Source organism: Perca fluviatilis, chromosome 11 (assembly GCF_010015445.1).
Source record: "Perca fluviatilis chromosome 11, GENO_Pfluv_1.0, whole genome shotgun sequence".
Classification (NCBI taxonomy): Eukaryota; Metazoa; Chordata; class Actinopteri; order Perciformes; family Percidae; genus Perca; species Perca fluviatilis.
The window spans coordinates 5702777-5723732 of NC_053122.1; the positions used below are offsets into that span (position 1 = coordinate 5702777).

A 20956-nucleotide genomic window follows, 5' to 3' on the forward strand; every position below is an offset into this window, starting at 1 on the left:
AAAAAAAAACTCTTCTCAGCTGCTTTACGAGATTGACATTAGTCTGCAATTGAAAAATTAAGATATTAATCTGAAAATTAAGTCGATACATTATTTCAGTCTGTCTAATTTGGGTTACACTTTACTTGAAGGTATCTACATAAGAGTGACATGACACTGTCATGACACATGAACCCTAACTTGTCACAACAAAAACCGAATGACACAAACTAAAAGAAGCGTTATGTCTATGTATTAATGTTATGACACGTTAATGACTTATGTAGATACCTTCAAGTAAAGTGTAACCCCAATTTGTCTTTTTATTACATTTATTTAGCAAAATATCATGAAGAGCATGAGGCTGGAGTAGATTTCAAGGCAACTAATATAAAAACGGAATGTGAGCAAATGAAATAAAACAGCCGGTGTTCAAAATGACCAGCATCAGCCTACAGAAACGCATCGGTCAAACCGTCACTCTCGTTATAGGAATGACCTCCTCCCACGACTTCCACAGTGCTAATGCCTCTCAGCCATCCGCCCTGTTTCTCTCCCCAAGTTGTCCTGATCAATTAGCCTCTTTCTCGCCGTCGGCCTGTCTGCAGGGCCTCCTCTCCTCCCCCCCTTCTCGGTTTTTCCTGTCAACTCTGTCAAACAGTGCGTACTGCACGGGGCAGAGTGCCATAGACGCCCTGAAACCATCACGCCACAAACACTCTCGCAGCCTGCAAAAAAGGAAGTGGGACAGCCTGCCAAAAGATAAAGTGAAGGACCACAAACAAATGGAGTAACTGAGCTCATTAAAGGAGGCGGAGTGGTGGGTCAGCATCCTGCTCCAGGCCCGATCGGCTTTCGATGACATCACCTGCACGAGGCTGAGTCATTGATAAATCTGACGTACCCGACACCGACTCTTCCTGTACATTTTGTAAACAGAATATTGAAACAATATATCACCTTTTTTTATTGTGAAATATCCACAAGATTTTGGACAGATTTGGAGTCTTACTTTTTTTTGAACCCACCAACTTTGTCTACACCTTTGACCTTAAAGATAGCATCTGTTTTATACCATAATTCAGGAAATGGAGCTCTTAAGTATCGAATTCATTTCATCATTCTGTATGCCAAATTTTATATTTACAAGCAGAAATTCTCTAATTCATCTTTAATTTTCTCATAGAATTTAAATCTCTACTGAAGTCACTGATCTAAGATCGTTGGATAACATGAAAAGTATTAAAATTGTGGAAACCGTAGAGCTTTTTTCCCTGAAACCTTTGTTTTCATGTAGGCCTACCTCTTTTTATTTATTTTTTCTATGTAATGATTAGTTATTTCACCGTTTGTATTGCTTAGTATGTTTTTTGTTTTTATCTTCATAAGTTTGTACACTTGATGTTCATGCTGTTACTGTTTACCTGATTCTCTGTATACTGCATTTTGTCAAAAATTAAAAAAAATAAAGATGATGAAATATTAAAAATAAATAAACAAATAAAATAAATCTGACATACCTGAAGAGAACTACAGGGATGGTGAAGATTCAATATTTCACTTCAATAAAAGTGGAAACCCCACAGTGGAAAAATCCTGTTTTTAAAGGTTTACTTCGTAAAAGTGAAAACACATTACCAGTAAAACGTACTCCAGTACTCACTGTGAAGGAGATTAGGGTGTAGTTCTGTAGGTGGGTGAAAACGTTACAGTTTTGTGGTTTCCAATCAGATGGATGAAGGAAGGACAGAAGAGAAAAATCATAACAATATGATAACAATGTGATACTTAATTTAAGTTTTGTTATTCGTGATATTGGCACTTCAATTCATAACCGGATACGTCCAACAACAGAAGTCTTTTCAGGCTCAGCTGGACATTTAAAACATGCCAACTGTATGCAAATTTGTGTTTCCTAGGATGGCAAAGAAATGTCCCGCCCTACTCTGCCTCCGATTGGCTACGCCTTACCTTTGTTGGTTTGATTGGTTAAGTTTAGGAATGAAGAGTGAGCTTGGTTAGTTGGGTTAGTGTAAGAATTCCAGGGCAAGTAAGAATACAAGGGTAAGCCAATCAGAGGCAGAGTAAGGCAGAGTAGGGCGGGACATTCCTTAGCCCTCGTAGGAAACGCAATTTCACGAACTGTAAAGTGCCAGAACACGTTGACATGATGCTAGCTAACAAGCTAATGTGCTGAAAATTACATACTAAACTTTAGTATGTTGTCATGCAGTTAATTAACATTTAAACATGCTATCTGTAGGTATATATTCATTCTAATACTCTGGTGCCAACAAATGTACTGCACCTTTTTAGGGTCAATACTGATCCAATATTTGACAGTTTAAAAAGTCTGATTGCCCTAGGTTTGTTAAGAGAGACATTATACTGAATAATAAACTTGACAGCACTCGCTGGTGGAAAAACTATGTAACGAAGACACCGTTTCTCAAAGACCTCATTTCTTTACTGTAAGCTTTTGTTATTTATCAACAAACACACAGTATATGCTGACGACTGATGTATGTGATGAGCCAAACTTCGGGTGAAATAAAGACCATACCAATATATACAGCCAGAACATAACATGGCTTTCTTCAGGCGCCAACCTCGGGGGAAATGTTTCTCTTGTGAATAGAGAATTACCGGCTCACAGTACAGCTAGTGTGGCTGTACTCTTCCAGTCATGTTAACAAACGGTCTGCAGTGAATCCTGCCGATATTTGAACAATAAACAAAGAGCAAATAAGATTTGATTATAGCTGGAGAGTTTTAGCACTAAATCATGTTCTTCTTTCTACCTGAAAACAATGAGTAAAAAAAGTTATTAAAAAGGAAGACTGCCATGTTTCCAATAAATATGAAACACATTTATTTGGTTGGATGTTGGTTGGACATTGAATCTTACATTTTTAATCTGGTCGTTAAGTTTGAAAATAAAATGTGTAACGTAACTGACGGAGTCCAAAATAGTAGGGCTGCCCCCTCTTAGTCGACAAATCAGCTGTTTTTGGGGTTGGGCATCATTTTAATCTTAACAATTCTAGTTCCAATTCTGATTCCAATTCTGATTCTTCCTTCTGATTCCGGTTCTTATTGATTCTCTATTCCGATTCTTTGAGTGGTGGAGTTGAAACGGGATCACAGGCTTAAGGACATTTTTATTCAATGGTGATTTACAGCTTTTTCAGCCACACTTTAGAGCACCGCTTACTGTGCTCTGCGGCTGCAACACAATAAGCGACCTCGCCAATAGAAAAAAACTAATTTTCCAAATGATTCCAATAAAGAAGCGATTCCATTGGAATCGTAATTTTTGGAACGATTCCAAGTTGGAACCGGTTCTCGATGCCCAATCCTAGCCATTGTGGTCTTAGTCTGCTAAGATTTCTTTAGTCAATTAGTAATGTTTTATGCTGTGTTCATGCTGAATGCGTTATTTCCAAGAAATGTTGTGCTCTTGCTTGATTCTTTGTGGAGAAACTCATTTTTAAAGTCGAATAAGAACTTCTTTAAAATCGAGGACAGCCCTACAAAACGCAAATAGTTAAATCACCTCCTTAATACTGATCTACTTTAGCTTTGACTTGATTTTAACGGTTTCAAAATAATTTTATAAATGTGATTCATGCTCTTGATCTCCTCTCCTTGAGCCTCCGCGTCATTCTCAAGCAGATTTACAGACGACGTACACTTTCCACACAGCTTTACAGAGACAACAGAGTTGGAAGTTCATGTGAGAATTCCAAGAAGTAGGTAAAGGTTTCTCCACATCAAGGTTTTTGCTATCGTTTTTAAACCTCACATCAACACGGCTGCGTTTCCTTCAAACACAATAGCACTGCTGACGTGACGTGATCGTCACGTTTGATTTTTCTTTCCGCCGCTGTGCCAAGGAACCGCCATTCTCGCAGCTGTACTGAAAGTCTTGTAGCAAAAGAGCTTAAATTTGAAAGTCCACGTCACATTTCGTTGACGTTCAGTTCCCTCCGGTCCCAGTTTAGAACATCACTTGGGCTCTGAAGTGCTTCTGCTTGGTGGCGTTGTTGCTCATGCCGAGCTTCAGCATCCATTTTGACTTCATCATCTGTACGTACTGCATGTCTTTCTGTTTCTGGTAGAGGGAGCCTGAGAGAAAGAGAGAGAGAGGGGACAATGTTGTTCAGGAGCAGTTTCCTCAGTTATTACGGGGGTGGGGGGGAAAAGCAAACAAAACAAGGGGGAGGAGTTCTTTCTACACCGCTCACTGTGCACTGGACACAGCAGCACCGAGTGTTTTGGGGACAGGGCTTTCTCAATCGTTGGCCCAAAACTAAAGAATTCATCCTGTATTGCCTTTTAATTAGGGCTGCACAGTTAATCACAATTTTAATATTTCAGTCTGGATCAAACATGGCTAAAAATGTTTAGTTTCCAGGATGTTTTGGACCAACTCCAGGAAACAGAGAAGGGAGCCAAAAATATGTGTCACACTATTCTGAATGAAGTATTGTGGTGCTGCAGAGACGTCCCAGCCTCCCAATCGTGTTCAACACAATTGTTTGGTACAGCTCCTCACATAAAGCACACTATGATCATTTTAACTTTTCAATTTTCATATTTTTTTATGAAAATGATACAAAAAGGATCATTCCCTCATAGCAATATCGGTCAAAATAATCGCACTTACATATTTTCCTCATATGGTGCAGCCCTAGTTTTAATAGGTTTCTTCTGAGCCATATGTTTTCAATGTCTCTCTGTAGGAGTTTGTTGTCTCGGTTTGCATTAGCATGAAGATGATTTTTTTATTTTTTTTATAACTCTGCCTCTTCTTTCCCTTTTCCTCTCTGTAGTGTAAAGCACGTTGCAGGAACTGTGTTGTGTTTAAAGCTCTGTATAAGTGATCACTAGTGCTATGACTTTAACATGACATTGTGCCTGAACAGAGCTCTACTTCCTGCTGCCAGCCACTGCAGAAACACCTGACATAAATAAAATATGTGGGCCTTTTTTCCTACAGTGAAGACCGTTTATCTAAGTAACTAATCCGATGTAAAGCATGGGAGGGTACACACTCACCCTGACGGTGATAATGCCTTACTCTACCACACAGGAAATAAATAAAAAGGCTGAATGAGGAAGCTTGTGGAACCGATAAACGGAAATAGCTCAAATCAATAAACTTTAAGTGAAAAAAAAACAAAAAAAAAAAACAACATGCCTTCTCCACCACACACACCCCCGAAAAGAGCCGACTACAAGAGTCAGACTTCCCAAGAAGTGATAAGAGATTCCCCAAACACCCACACGAAAAGAGCCGACTACAAGAGTCAGACTTCCCAAGAAGTGTTAAGAGATTTCCCAAACACCCACACGAAAAGAGCCGACTACAAGAGTCAGACTTCCCAAGAAGTGATAAGAGATTCCCCAAAGTCCTATAAGTAAACACAATAAATCAAAACTGGGATAAGGCAACACTGGAGGCTCAGAATCTCATGAACTGAGGAAAATGCAACTCGGCACCGAAAGTAATTTGCAATTCATGTTTATTTGTATAAGGACAAGTATGTAGCATAGACCTATGCCAAACACCACAGTATTTATAGCCTAAGCTAATTTGCAATGCACGTCCCTAAATGGACCCCCTTCTTTCTTTTTTGAATACAATAACTCCAGTTAAGTTCCATTTAAAGAGATTTCTACAGCCTTGTCTTTTCGTGCAGCTTCCTTTCTGGTAAAACTAAGCCTGTTCAGGTAAGTACACTTCACATTACAGTTGCCTCATATACATATTTGTGTGGAAACAATATTCATTGCTACATTCTTCTGCAGCATCATCTCAAAGCGAGAACACAGTTAATACGGAGAAATCCTCCTTTATCTGTGGGAACCTGCACTCTAGTTACACCTCAAAATAAATACAGAGGGAATACATTTGAATTTAAATGAGGATGAAAGAGCGTATTTGATAATCCCCATAGCAATAAAGTCGGGCTGTGTGTGTGTCCTGAGAGCTGTCAACTCTTTCACCTCACTGAGTTTGAAACCCACCAGTGAGGATTTTTTTTCCCCTTTCAGTTTTTCCTTCCTCCCACCCCCGATAATATGTGTTAGGTATAAAGAATGCTTAATGCATCAAATGCAGAGTACAAATAACCCTATTGGCTTTGTATTATTTCCACCTTAGCCATGAACAATCTCCACATGGTTATAGTTAAGTTACGCAGAGTCAAATTCCATGTATAAGTCAACGTATTGGCCAATAAAGTTTGACTCTGATTCTGTAAGTAAGCACATTTACTTAAAATATTTAAAGTGCTCATATTATGCTCATTTTCAGGTTCATAATTGTATTTAGAGGTTATATCACAATAGGTTAACATGGTTTAATTTTCAAAAAACACCATATTTTTGTTACACTGCACATTGCTGCAGCTCCTCTTTTCACCCTGTGTGTTGAGCTCTCTGTTTTAGCTACAGAGTGAGACATCTCACTTCTGTTCCATCTTTGTTGAGACAGCTCAGTACCGATGACAGACCTAGAACTAGAAGAGAAGAGGGGGTGACAGTACAGGTAGATACTAGCCAGTCAGGAGCAGAGTATGAGGCCTGACAGTACTAGGTAAGACTACTAGCCAGCAGAAGCGGAGGGTCCTGCGATGTAACCGGTGCTGAAATGTGGGGACTACTAGCCAGTCAGAAGCAGAGTAAGGGTGTGCCCTGACAGTACCTAGGTAAGGACTACTAGCCAGTCAGAAGCAGAGTATGAGGGTGTGCCCTGACAGTACCTAGGTAAGGACTACTAGCCAGTCAGAAGCAGAGATGGGGTGCCCTGACAGTACCAGGTAAGCACTAGCGGAGAGTACGAGCATGCCAAGTACTAGGTAAGACTACTAGCCATCAGAAGCAGAGTATGAGGGGGTCCTGACAGTACCTAGGTAAGGACTACTAGCCAGTCAGAAGCAGAGTATGAGGGCGTCCGACAGTACCTAGGTAAGGACTACTAGCCAGTCAGAAGCAGAGTATGAGGGTTCCTGACAGTACCTAGGTAAGGACTACTAGCCAGTCAGAAGCAGAGTATGAGGGCGTGCCATGCTAGCAGCTAGGCGAGCATTATAACGTCTGTCTCTGAAGTAAAGGCTGGACTACAACAGAGCTGTTTGGAGCAGTTGGTGAACAGTGTTTTCTGTTGGAGATGGTAAGTCCCTTTGGGGGGGGGGGGACTTTGGGCTTTTTCACTTTGTAAACCTATAACATGCACACAAAAAAATATACAACACAATAAAGGGGAAAAGCCCAAAAAGCATAATATGAGCACTTTAAAATCACTTGTTAAGACTCATTATTTTTAGACTTATAGCATTTACTTAAAAGATGTAAATCCCCTCTTAAGATTTATAATTTTAAAACTGCTCATAATAGATTTCTTTCTCTCCTTGACCTACTTGAATATTTTATTTGGTTTGAACATTAAAGTTCATCCCTGGCTTGGTAATACTATTTCTGTTTGTGGTGGTAGTATAGTATAACATGCATGTAAAGAGCTGAAAAGTGCTGCACAACTGAGTAAAATAAGAAACTGAGTAAAATACAGGTTGAATGGCGGCCCAGCTTAGTAAATGAGACAACTAAGAGGAAAGGAAAAATAAAGAATTTGGTTTGAATGTTCAGGTGAACTGTCAGACTGGTCCAAAACAACTCCTCCCTTTATCTCTCATTAAACTGTTGAATATGAACCAAATGACACCAAGGAAATGATTCTGATGTTATGCGTTCCTGGTTGACTCTTACCTGCGTCTCCGCCCCAGCCCAGAGCTTTGTACTGCCGCAGGACTCGGCCCACAGCGTTCTTATTGTGGGTGAGCACGACCGCTCTCTGAGCGCCGAACCGCTGTTTGTAGTACCTCATGAGGGAGCGGTGGCCGATCGTAGCACCTGAAGAGACATTGCATTCTGTTACTGTATGAACATAAAACAATAAAGCCAACCTAAATTCACAATTTAATGTCTACAAACTACCATTTTGACTAATTTCATGATCCGTACATCTAATATTTGTTTAGTTAATAAAAAATATAATATGGTGAAAGATTTCCCTCACAAATTCTCATTGCTTGTTTTCACCCACACATTAGAAACTTTATTTTTCATGATTTTTTTTTTTTTATAAAGACCTTTACAGGAGCCACGTATTCTTTACTTTCAATTATGTTCCACAATTGACCTTTACCGATTGTAAAAACTAATTTAACTCACCTGAAGGTAGAGTCAGCTCCAGCGTTTCGTCGTCGTACTCCAGGTTTTTGTCATCAGGCAGCTCCTCTTCGGCCATTTCAGCATCTTCTCCCTCCTTCCTGTCTGGGTAGCTGCTCCTGTTCGCAAAACATAACACAAAAAGTGTGACTCAGATGACAAAGATGCAGCATAAATGACTTTCTTATGCGTTTAGATAAACTTCACCTACATTACCACTGGACTTTAATATAACCCGACGCAGTTAAATACATCACAGGTTGTTAAAAGGTGCTCTAAGCGATGTCACGCGTTTTTTAGGCTACAACATCTTTTGTCACATACAGAAAACATCTCCTCATTATCTGCTAGCTGCCTGTCCCCTGAACACACTGTAAAAAATAAAAAAAATAACACGGTCTCTGTAGACAGCCCAGGCTCCACAAACGCCAACAACAACAACAAACTGCGCCAACCTGCACCACCAAACAAACCGTGTTCCTGCCGACAAGTAGACAGTAAAATAAATGGACCAACAGATCTCGTTGCTCTGGACGGAGACCAGTGAAGGATATTAGAAGCACTTTCCCGGTGCTGGCTGAGCGTTACTGAGCAGCCTCCAACTGAGCTTGCAGACATAGATGTGACGTGAGCAACCTGTCTGAAAGTGTGAAGTCTTCTGGTAGCTGTGCCGAGAGAAATCTCATCCTTCCCAATCTTACAGAGACGGAGAGCGTAGGTATATGTAAGGAGATAACATAGGCACAGGCTAATTACTGATCACTAACATGCTAGTTAACATTAGTAATTAAACTTAAACAGCTAATGTAAGTCCAAACTGCCTGTGAGCTTCTCCTGTACTATACGGTAATTCCTCTACTATGCGACAGTAACTCTCGTGGTTATGACACAATCGTTAGCCTATTGTTATAAAAGCGTCTGCTACGGAGCCATAACGTGAGGTACAAGGTAATGGAGCCTTTTATACATTGTCGTGTTTCTTTAGAAAAAAACAACGGACAAATAGAGTCTTTAAACAATTCAGATGTAAAGTTATTCGCTGTCAAAGTGATGTCAAAATTAATGTCAGTCAGTGGAATGCTAACGGCGGGTGATAGCTAGTTAGCATCAAAATGGCGCCATAGGAGCTACGCGTTGTGGAGGGGGGTGTGGGGAGTGGAGGAGAGAGAAGCGTGAAGAGGGAAGTTAGCTAGAGGAGAGCTGCCCTGGCTAACGACAACAAGCCTAGCCTCCGTTTTGTTTGACGACACTTCGAACATCAACAAGAAGTGGCGTCACCCAACATCGCTTAGAGCACCTTTAAACGTGAATTACTTCATTACCTGAAGTCGTAGAAGTCTGCAAACTCCAGGGCAGCGTCGCCGTCTGTGAAGAGTTTACAATGGCTTTTGTCTGTCATGTGACTCTGTACCGCTTCTGTCGAGTAGAACGAGCGGCCTTTCTCGTTACACCATAAACACACGTTTCCAGCACCGACTTTCTCTCCTGTAACACAAAAAAACAAAACAACGTACGGCTGGGGTTGAGTGGATTGAGAATCGACACATCAAGAGTGCTGACCTCTGTTCTCTATTATCTGCCTCAACGCCACCTGCAGTTCACGACTGGGCATTGAGAACCGATTCCTACTTGGAATCGTTTAAAAAAATGACAGCCCAAACACTCACCGAGGTATCGGACGAGGCCCTTAATGTCGACGAGGAACTCCACGTCGGGGATGAAGAAGCTGTGGACTTTGGTCATGTGGCCGATGTTCTTCATGAGCGACTTGGAGTGGTGGGAGCAGAACAGGCAGTCGGTGACGGGGATGGAGCCCGGCAGAGCAGGGGGTCGGGGGTCAGACGCAGCGGCCGAGTCTCCCTCCTCTTGATCCATCGTCTCCTCTTCATCCTCCTCCTCCTCCTCCTCCATCTCATCGTCATCTTCCTCCTCTTCCTGAACGTCCTCCCACTCTTCTGGAAGATTGGTATGATTGGAACATGGTGTCAGTTTTTAAAACACACACAAAAAAAAAACTAATAAAAGATCCTAAACTAACTAAAACTTACATTTTCTCTGATTACAGCGTCTTAAATGTGAATATTTTCTGGTTGGACTGGTATGACAGTAAGCTTTTTCATTATTTTCTGACATTTAAATGAGCAAACAAGTAATCGATTAATCAAGAAAAGTAATCTACAAATTAATCAACATTCGACAATTAAGACAATCGTTACAGCCTTAAAAACTACCTGACATGTTGTACCTTGAATTTGCAACTGATGGAAGTTTATTTACTCTAATTAATCTCTAAGTCTCTAACAACTTAATTACATTAAAAACAGTTATTGAGGGAGGCAGAGAAAAAGGCAAGTTGTTGTTACTCTGAGAAAATGTTACAGACAACTGCAAAAACAACTTTACAGCAGGGCAATAATTCAATGTTAGCATATTAAATTCTGTTATATAACTGTATGATTCCAAGCAACTATAGTTAACCCTTGTGTTGTCTTTCCCTCGACCATGAAAAAAAAACAGAGTGCGATGTGTGCGATGTGTGAGTGCGGAGTGATTTGCTGGGCTTCTCGGGTGCTGCAAGCAAATCAATCCGCCCAAGTAGCAGAAGTAGCAGTGCTTCGCCTTCTGAGAATATAGTTCCCAGTATGTATACGGTTAGAAGATGGCTGTGTCTCATGTGACCTTGTTATTTGGAGCCGCTGTGACTATACAAATCACAACATGTAAATAGGAAAATGTTGGTGTTATTTTGTCACTTATTTGGAGCCGTAGGCTAGATAGAGCCGGTTACCTCCAGGATCTGTGCTAAACTAGGCTAGCGGTCGGGGCGTCAGACAGAGTTACGACACACACGGAGATGAGAAGGGTATGTGTGGAGTTATCTAACTCTGGGGGATACGGGGAATAAGACAAAGTCCCAATAAGTCAGCGTGTTCCTTTATAAACAGACTGTGGTTTTAAAAAGTCTATTCAGTGATGTCTATGATGGTTTTATTTCTCCCTCTTACCTTCCACAGCTGTGGCTCCATCTTCTCCCTCTCGCCTCTTGGCTTGCTCCTCCAGCCACATCAGCCTGGGAGGTTTCTCCAGCTTCTCCGCCCTCTTCCTCGTCACTCCTTCTGATGAGCCTTGCTTGGCCGGGCTGGGCCTCTGCTGCTCCTTCAGGGCCTGCTGCAGGGCCTCGTTCTTGGCATCGTGATCCACCTTCTCGTCCCCGAGCCCTTTCTCCAGATTCTTCTCGTTCATCATCTCTACTTTCCTCTGGGCGGCCAGCAGGGCCTGCTTCTCGGCCTGCTGGTGCTTGTGTGACTGCAGGTGGTTCTGGTAGGCGTTGGCGCTGGAGAACTTCTTGTTGCAGACGGCGCAGCCCTCGGTGGCTGCCGCGTCGCTCAGCTGCTGTTCGGCGGCCGTCCGCTGGGCCAGGACGCGCTCCTGGAAGTTCTCGGCGGTGACCGGTGGCATGTCGGCGACCTTGCGCTTCAGGTTGTAGCGGTGCCAGTCGGTTTTGTAGTGCGCTCGCTGCACCTCGCCATCTGTGAAAGCCACTCTGCAGCTGATGCAGGTGTAGGAGGCCATGGCAACCTGAAGGTAAGGTTCAGGTTACTTTATTGGTACCCTTAGGTAAACTAGGTTTACAGTCTAAGAGGCAGGACATTCTTAAAACTTTGTAGACCACCACATAACATGCAACACACAAAACATTAAAACATATAAAACAGACAGTAGAACACTGACTTGTGGAGTTATATGCAGAAATTCTACAACTAGTACATGACCAAGGTGCTTGTGCATTGTGTGCAAGTAATTCTACAGTTTGTTCAACAGAGTGATTGCCGCTGGGACAAAACGTTTTTTAAATCTTGTAGTTCTACAACCAGGGACTAGTAGCCTCCGTCCAGACGGGCGATACTGGAATTCCCTAATCAAAGGGTGGAGGCTATCTTCTAAGATGGCCGTAGCTATCCCCTGTAGTTGTTTAGCATACAAGCATGTGGGGTGCAGCTGGGACTCACCAGTCAGCTTACTTGACCATCTTACAATTTGATTTAGATGAAATGACACTAAGGAGAAAGATATGATGGATTTGATAAAGGCATGATAAAATAATGTCATCATGGTCTAGAGGTAGGGGGAGTCAAATTAACAACAAATTTGTCTCTGAGTTCTTATCAAATTTACCACGTGAAACCCTCTAAGGGCTGGGCGTTGTGGAGAAAATCAAATATCACGATATTTTAGACCTAATACATTTGGTGTCGATACTGCCGCGATATTGTTGGTATGGGTGCTTTCACAAAATATTTACACAATGAGATTTTAGATAAATAATCACCAATAATATGGATACAATGATTAAGGGGATAAAAGCAAAACAAACTGAACAGCTAGTAAGTCTGGTAAGTTCAGAAAATATCACTTTACTGTAATGCAGCCTGTAAAACTATGAAAAGACAACATGTGTCATATCACGATATTACAATATCCAAAATTAAAGTCGATATCTAGTCTCATATATCAATGTCCGTATGATATGGGTGGTACGGTTCATGAAAAAACATCCGAAGCACTCGGTTCGCTTGTCTCGGTTTGGAGCGTCTGTGGGTCGCACGGTTCGTCAGTACACTGTTAATGTGCACTAACCGCTTACTGCCGTAGTGCCCACTTTCGACAGCTGATTGGACGAATGCGTCACGTGGGTCTGGCTGCGCTCGAATTTCAAAACAGACTAACGGCGGCTCGTTCAGAATACGATCTCGTATTTTACGAAAATAGTTCACCGAAACGTGTTTCTAACAAAAACAAAAAAACATTTTAAGCGAGAAATAGGCCGTGCAGTTGCTGAATCTGTCTTCAGTTCAGATCAACAATGGTCAGTCTGAAAGATTTGTCAGATTTTGAAGGCGCCGAGCCGACCGCTCCTCAAGTGGAGTGCATGGATGTATTAAGAGAACGGTGGAGTGGGCAGTGCTGCAGGTCACGTCACGTGTATGAATGGCAAGTGGGAGAGATAAGGAAGGCTGCGCCAGCGTCATATAAGTCTGGTGTGTGGGAACATTTTTATATATAATATGCATAAGTATATTTCTGGAGTGTTAAAGATTAAAAGAAAAACAACAACAATAGCCATACAGAACCGAAAACCGTGACCCTAAAACCGTGATACGAACCGAACAGTGTGTTTTGTGAACCGTACCACCCCTAGTTTTTGCCTATGTGCTTTTATCTGGGCGCGATATCGATATAAACAAATATATCGATATATTTTTAAATGAGATATGGAATTAGACCATATCGCATATATCGATATAGTTCAAATGTGATCCTTGCTCCCATAGATATATGCCCGTGAGGTTCTAAACATACGTCAAAACCCGCCCGCCATCTTGGAACAGGGGTCCGAACATTCAGATCAACGCTAAAGATGCCGGACTTTTGTACTGCTTAATTATGTTCGATAGAGGAAATGAAAAGAACAAACCGCAATGGATAACATTTAACAGGTGACAATGTGTTTTATGATTATATATGCCTTGAACCAGCAATCTGAGCTCCGGTGCGCAGGAGGCGGAGAAGCCCGTGGCGGGCCCATAGCGTCTCTTCCGGGCAAAACACAGCTTTGCCTCGCTGCTGCGCGGTCCCGCTGATCCAGATCGGACCAGCCAAAGACAGAGTGGTGATCGGTAGGATCTTACAGTAGTCCAGGGACCGAACGTAATGTCGATGCTCGGTGGAAAGTTCCACTAAGTTTTCCCGTGCAGGCGGTTGAGAGAGGAAGGCTACAGCCGGGGCAGCGACCGTCTGCGGCTGCAGGATCTGGAGCTCAGTGCCCGTTAAAATTACATGTAACAGCCTAAATACAGAAATAAATAGTGGAGGAATGAGCCTGGACATTTCAGTCTGTTTAAACTTCACCTTGAAGCAGAAACTCTTAGTTCAGAAGGGTGAAGTTTCCGTTTGAACTCAGATCTGTGAACCGATCATAATAAATATTCTTTGTATTAACACATTAATTAGTTTCTTTGTTTTGTAAGTCGATAGTCTCTTTTAGTTTACTTAAGTGGAAGCAGTATCAAGTGGAAGAATGGGACTATAACCCTAGGCTTACAGGCATGAGGCATTACATTTTGAACAAAGTAGATTATATTAATATCAAAAGCTTAATTGACCTTTGGAACGAAATCACAAATAGCCTATGGAGCTTTGATTTCAAAAAGTTACTCCTGTTATACAGTATTTAGGTTTACATTTTATTGTTATTTGAACAGCTGAGCATTTAATCATGAACCAGGTGAAGAAACGGTTTATTTTTTATTTGATTTTGCAACTGTTTCTATGAAACTACTTGTGACATGTCATATTTGATTTGGGCTTTGACTGAACATTTGCTCTCAATTCGCGGAAAAAATATCGGGATATATGATATATCGATATTCAGCCAAATATAACGGGATATGACTTTTGGTCCATATCGCCCCAGCCCTATTTTATCTGTGTTTATGTATCAGTGTTTAAATGTGTTAATTTGCTCTTGTATGTTTTCTTCAGCCTGCCCGGGACTGCAGATGTAAATTAGCCTGTTTAGCTAAATCTGGCACATTTACAGGTGCTAGTTTTTGATGGACGTGCATTGTCCCTTCTTGAATAAATAAAAACTCTGGGTTGTTTTCCCAAACTTTGTTTAAAAAAACATTTTGTAATTCCTCTGTAATTTGTCTCATAGGAATATCGAGTTTGCACTCCTCAAAAACAATATAATGTACAAGTAATGTAATATTTTAAACAGCTAGGCTGTATTGATAATACGTAAAAATTATTAAATATTTAATAATTAAATATTACACTATCACCTCTCTGCAGTCAACCTTAATTAGGTTTCTTCATACAGGCAAATATATCAATGTTTCACACATCCTTTTATATTTTAAGAACGTTATAACAGTTGAATTGTGGTGCTGCGCCAGTCTGAGACGAACTATGCTAACATCGGCTAGCAAGCAGCATGTTAGTGTAAACATCGCAACAACAGCTAAAAGATAGACGTTCATAACGCTCGCGACAACGACAGGAGGAAGTAACGAACGTCAAATGTTTACTTACTTATTCAGTAAACTGTCTCCGTTGGAAAAAATAGTACTTTTAATCTCTTTTCTGTGTGTAAGTGTGCTCCTGTCTCCCTTTAGCTTACACCACAACACGAGGGTCACTTCCTGGTGAACTTCTTCGTCTTCGTGACGTTTTTTTTGGCGGCTGGTAACCAGCTGTTCCGGCGCATTACCGCCCCCTGCTGCTGCGGAGTAAGGGCGATTCTAGGATCAGACTTTTAGGGGGGGCTCAGCCCCTAATGAGAATGTGACACAGATACAGTGCCTTGCAAAAACGGTAACCCCCCCTGCTAAATCAGCAATTTCACTGGATAACAATGAATATATGTATTTATTATTATAACAGAGAATAAATGCAAAATATTGAACATAGCCTATGAAAAAACGAAGAAAGCTCCTTCATGGACTACCAGAATCAAATGAAATGATAAGGAGGTGTAAACAATAAATTTATCAAAAATAAAACTTTCTTTGGCTGGGTTACAGGTGAAAAGCATTGGCGACAGAGACACAGGTTATTAAACCTGTTTCTTTGAACCTGTAATTGTTTGTCCTCTGTCACTAACAGACAAGTTCGCAAACTCTCACTTGAAGCTATAAAATGGATTTTTTTTTTTAATTACTTTTTTTATTATTATAATTTTTAGAGGGGCTGAGATGAAATTTAGGGCTTGAGCCCCCCTAAAAAGGGTCTAAAATCCCCACTGGGTCGAAACCTAGTTGGTCAACAGTGGTGGAGAATAAGTACATTTACCAAAGGTTTGAGAATATGTTATTTTTATATTCCGCAAAAAACTCTGAACAAATCCTCTTTTATCAGTTTTAATTGCTATCAGAAATTTGTATCAGAAATTGTAACACTTTTTTCCTTCCTAAAGATTTATCTGCATGTACCAACCTTAAATAAATCCCACTTTCCTCTGGAGCCTGTTTCTTATCTCTCTAGTCTCATGTGATCTAAGTGAATGGAGCAGTCTTTAGAAAATGTATATATCCTTGCTTGTGTGTCTCATTAAACCGTTATTGTGAATTGTATGGAGCCAGGACAGTGACAGTAACCTGTAGTATTGAAAATAAAAATTGGCATTGAAACAACAAATATTGGAACTGAAAAATGTTGAACTGAAATATAAAACACAAACATCAAAAAGTATTAATCTCACAATGCTATTATTTTATTTCACTTTGACATTTGTTTGGATTATGATAGGTTTTTCAATGCCAATCTACATTTTTTCTTGATGTCTGACTTTTTTCAGTGACATTTTTTTTTTTACGCTGTCAGGATTTTTACAATGTCACAGGTTTTCAGTTTCAACTTTCTGTCACTGTTTTGGCGTAGGGAGGAGGGGCCTGAGAGGAGGGACAAAGGGGCGTGGTTTACAGGTAATTTGCATAGGCTACTGGGAGAGACCGCACCTCCACAGGCATCCTCACCGATCCATGTGTTATAACCACACACCACCGCAATGGCTTCCACAAGTTCACCTGGAACCTCCAAATCTATGTAAGTCTGTTTATTTCTGCCATTTTATTTCACGTAGAAGCAGGCTGGTTTACTGTTAACTTTAAATGTAGGCCTAATCTGTGCTGTTTTGACAGAGGTTAGAACTGTTCTCTTAATACATCCATGGTTAGCACACGTCAGCTAACGTGTGGCTAATTATAGATAAGTCTCCCGCCGGGGATGTCAATCTATCTTTTATAATCTAGTATTTATAATAACAGTAATTCCTGTCCTTTATGAGTCCTAAGGCCAGTGTTACTGCTGGTGCACGAGGCTTGACTCGCTTGCATCTCTCATTAGCTCCGTCATGGATGTCTTAAGAGAACGAGCTCAACTCTCTCTACCTGTCGCTAACACTGGCACGGAGCGTTAACGCCCCTCCCCCCATAACTATCCTCCAATCACAAGTATAGCTGCTGACTGACAGGTTTCTAGGCAAATCACACAGGCAGAACGCGTTTACTGACATCTCCTAAAACTGGGAAAACACAGTTACTGAAAAACTGCCTTAGCTGAACATAAGTTAACATTATCATGTAAACAGTCCAGTACAATATTTTATAACTGTTAAACTGATATTATCGGTTAAAGGTTTACTTGGACATACATGTATAAACTTGTTTGTAAACAAAAACTAGTATGTCTGTAGTATTTCTGGCTTAAAGGCATAACCTTTACATTTCTCATCTGATTTCACTAAGTTGTGTATAATTACAGGCACCTTCGACGGGGAGGCAGCTTATGGAGAGACTGCTGAAAAGGCTTCAGGAAGTTCTGCAACGTCAGCCTGTGGATTTTGACTATTTACACTTACACTGTTTTTAGTCATGAAATGGGACTTGTACCCTTTCGCATAGGCCAGTACACATTAACCCTCATATGCATTATCATTGCATTTACTGTAATTTGTTATGAAATAGAGTCAAATTCTTACTTGAATATATTTATTTATTATTCACTGAAAATGTATAGATTTAACTGTTTTGCTGGAGTCCATACTGTAAATGCATGTCATTTCAAAAACTGTTAAGGATTAAAATCAGTGCGCCATATAAAAGTAGTAGTGGTATTTGTCATTTTAAAATAACAAACAAAATGTTTTTCCTGTGTTGTCCTGCCATGTTTATGTGTAAAGAATCACATAGTTAAGTGCAGTCATGCAAAGCTATCCGCCATTGGCTGCCCTCAGTTCTGCCACAGTCTGCGGCCTCAGAGGGCACTGGATGGGTGGTAAAAGTACTCCACTGGCAGACTCTTCTGTCACTCTGTCATGGTCCCCCTCCAAGAAAAGATCTTGTATATCCTGTAATTGACAAGTAATGTTAAAAGACTGAAGTTGCTTTTAGAATACTTCACTAAACAATTACTTTTTTTGTAAATTAAATGCACACTTTAGGTGTGCATTTAATTGGTTATGCACATATGGCCATAATAAACATCCAAAACAAAATTGAAAAAAAAGGTTTAATTGAACATTTTGAAGCTGCACAGGGTCCTGGAGAAGTCTGGTAAAGTGTCAAGGTCCCTCTGGAGGCGTGGTACAAATATATAGTGGGTACAAAATAAATGCAGACTGTTGGAGGGATTTAGCAGGCGCCCCTCTTCAAGACTGACTCATCAGTGCACTATTAATATCACTTAAACCCCCAAGTGGGCTAGCTGATGTGGTATTAGCTAGCGTTAGCGCTTGTTCAACGGGAGCCTTACTACAATTAGCCACAAGTTAGCTGCCGTGTGCTAACTTGTGGTTAGGATAGTTATGGGGGAGGGGCGTTAACGCTCCGTGCCAGTGTTAGCGACAGGTAGAGAGAGCTGAGCTCGTTCTCTTAAGACATCCATGACGGAGCTAATGAGAGATGCAAGCGAGTCAAGCCTCGTGCACCAGCAGTAACACTGGCCTTAGGACTCCTAAAGGACAGGAATTACTGTTATTATAAATACTAGATTATAAAAGATAGATTGACATCCCCGGCGGGAGAATTATCTATAATTAGCCACACGTTAGCTGACGTGTGCTAACCATGGATGTATTAAGAGAACAGTTCTAACCTCTGTCAAAACAGCACAGATTAGGCCTACATTTAAAGTTAACAGTAAACCAGCCTGCTTCTACGTGAAATAAAATGGCAGAAATAAACAGACTTACATAGATTTGGAGGTTCCAGGTGAACTTGTGGAAGCCATTGCGGTGGTGTGTGGTTATAACACATGGATCGGTGAGGATGCCTGTGGAGGTGCGGTCTCTCCCAGTAGCCTATGCAAATTACCTGTAAACCACGCCCCTTTGTCCCTCCTCTCAGGCCCCTCCTCCCTACGCCAAAACAGTGACAGAAAGTTGAAACTGAAAACCAGTGACATTGTAAAAATCCTGACAGCGTAAAAAAAAAACGTCACTGAAAAAAGTCAGACATCAAGAAAAAATGTAGATTGGCATTGAAAAACCTATCATAATCCAAACAAATGTCAAAGTGAAATAAAATAATAGCATTGTGAGATTAATACTTTTTGATGTTTGTGTTTTATATTTCAGTTCAACATTTTTCAGTTCCAATATTTGTTGTTTCAATGCCAATTTTTATTTTCAATACTACAGGTTACTGTCACTGTCCTGGCTCCATATGTTCACCCCTCCCATCAGCATTATAAGAAATGCCACCAGTTCTTTTAAGTTGCCAAAAATACAATGCACATAATAGAGTTTGGCCAACCCTTTGAATTGTAGTTCTTAGTCTCTCTTCACAACATGTTACGTGAACATTTGTGTTTTAAACCCAGTCAGCAGTTCCACATCTACTTTCAAAACAACTTAGTTTGACTCTCATTGCTCTCATAGCATTGTTTTCAGCAGCAGCAGGCAGATGTTTTCAGAGGAAGCTTTAAAAAAAAAGCACTACCTGGCCAGCTGCAAACAACAGACACACACAGTTAAAGTTTCAGTAGTTCTCATTTAAAGATTTATGTAGAAATGACAATTCTTTTAAAATAGCCAGACTGTCAGTTTCACTTTTTTCTTTAAGTTGCTCAAATGGCAGGACTGCAGTTATTTCTTAAAATACCAAATGTATGTTTTGCAAAAGACCAGTGTTTTCTAAAAGGTATCATATGCAAGTTTAAATGTGTGACCTACTTCTGGCCAAGGGAGTACATAGGTAGTGTTGAATTGAGACAGATCATAATTGATTTAAAACGTTAAATTACAGCACCTCCATGTGGCTGAATGAAGACAGAGTCCTGCATTCATATTTTTACTCAAGAAGAAATGAAGACGTGTTACTAGCAAAATGTATTTAAAGTTTAAAAAGTAAAAATACATTAGGTGACAGAATGACCCCCGTGAGATTAAGGATGAGGGTTAATGCCCGAGGAGATTTATCGTTTATTAAAACATGGACAAAGTCTTGGTGACGTCACCGACAGAACTCTGAAGAGACATAGAGTTATTGTGAAACTTGGTGTGGTGGCTCCAGCCGTCGGCAAAATGAATTTGAATTTATACTTTTAAATGATTTTTTATCATTTAAAATACAAACAGAACTTTGGAAAATGTAAACTATGATTATTGTCTCATGATGTCAGATTTTATACATTTCTAGTGTTTTACAGACTTCACTGGAATATTTTAAGTATAGAAATTATTAGTATAGATCTTTTACAATTAATATTCACACAAAATCCAAACATGACAATGGGGGAAGAAATGGAAATGAAAAAGTGAATTCTTGTTTTCTGGTGTAATTTGGTTGACCTAAATATGTACTTAAACATGTTACAATAAACATTAAAATGATACATAAATTCACATTTTTACATAGATTTAAAAAAATAAATAAAAACAGCCCTCTAATTTTACTCTTTGTACACATTCTGTCTTCCAATGGATTTCTCTCCAGCTGTCATTTACACATCTATTCCTGGCTAGTAGAGGAGGCTGTTGTACAGTGTTTGTGTCCTTACAGGAGTGCAGCTCGTGGCATATATGAACAGTTAATGTGTCGCAGTTACATAAAATGAAATGAAATAAACGAAACAAGCTTATTTATAAAATTCTGTTTTCTTTTCTGTCACCTGGTTTGTTCTGAAACTCAAGATACATTAAACTTAAATTTAACTTCTGAATGATGTCAGTACAGCATTA

At 40.3% G+C, this 20956-nt stretch overlaps 1 protein-coding gene across 1 annotated transcript; it reads right to left on the reverse strand.

The window, feature by feature from the left end:
* Nucleotides 1–2827: 2827 nt before the first annotated feature.
* On the reverse strand, nt 2828–15441 carry znf622 (zinc finger protein 622). Its single transcript, XM_039815113.1, has 7 exons — nt 15310–15441; nt 11220–11793; nt 9882–10169; nt 9537–9699; nt 8218–8333; nt 7753–7896; nt 2828–4107 (listed from the first exon to the last, which is right to left on the reverse strand). Exons 2-7 carry the CDS (start codon nt 11785–11787, stop codon nt 3980–3982), a joined length of 1407 nt encoding a protein of 468 aa, XP_039671047.1. The 5' UTR covers nt 11788–11793; nt 15310–15441; the 3' UTR covers nt 2828–3979.
* Nucleotides 15442–20956: the final 5515 nt, after the last annotated feature.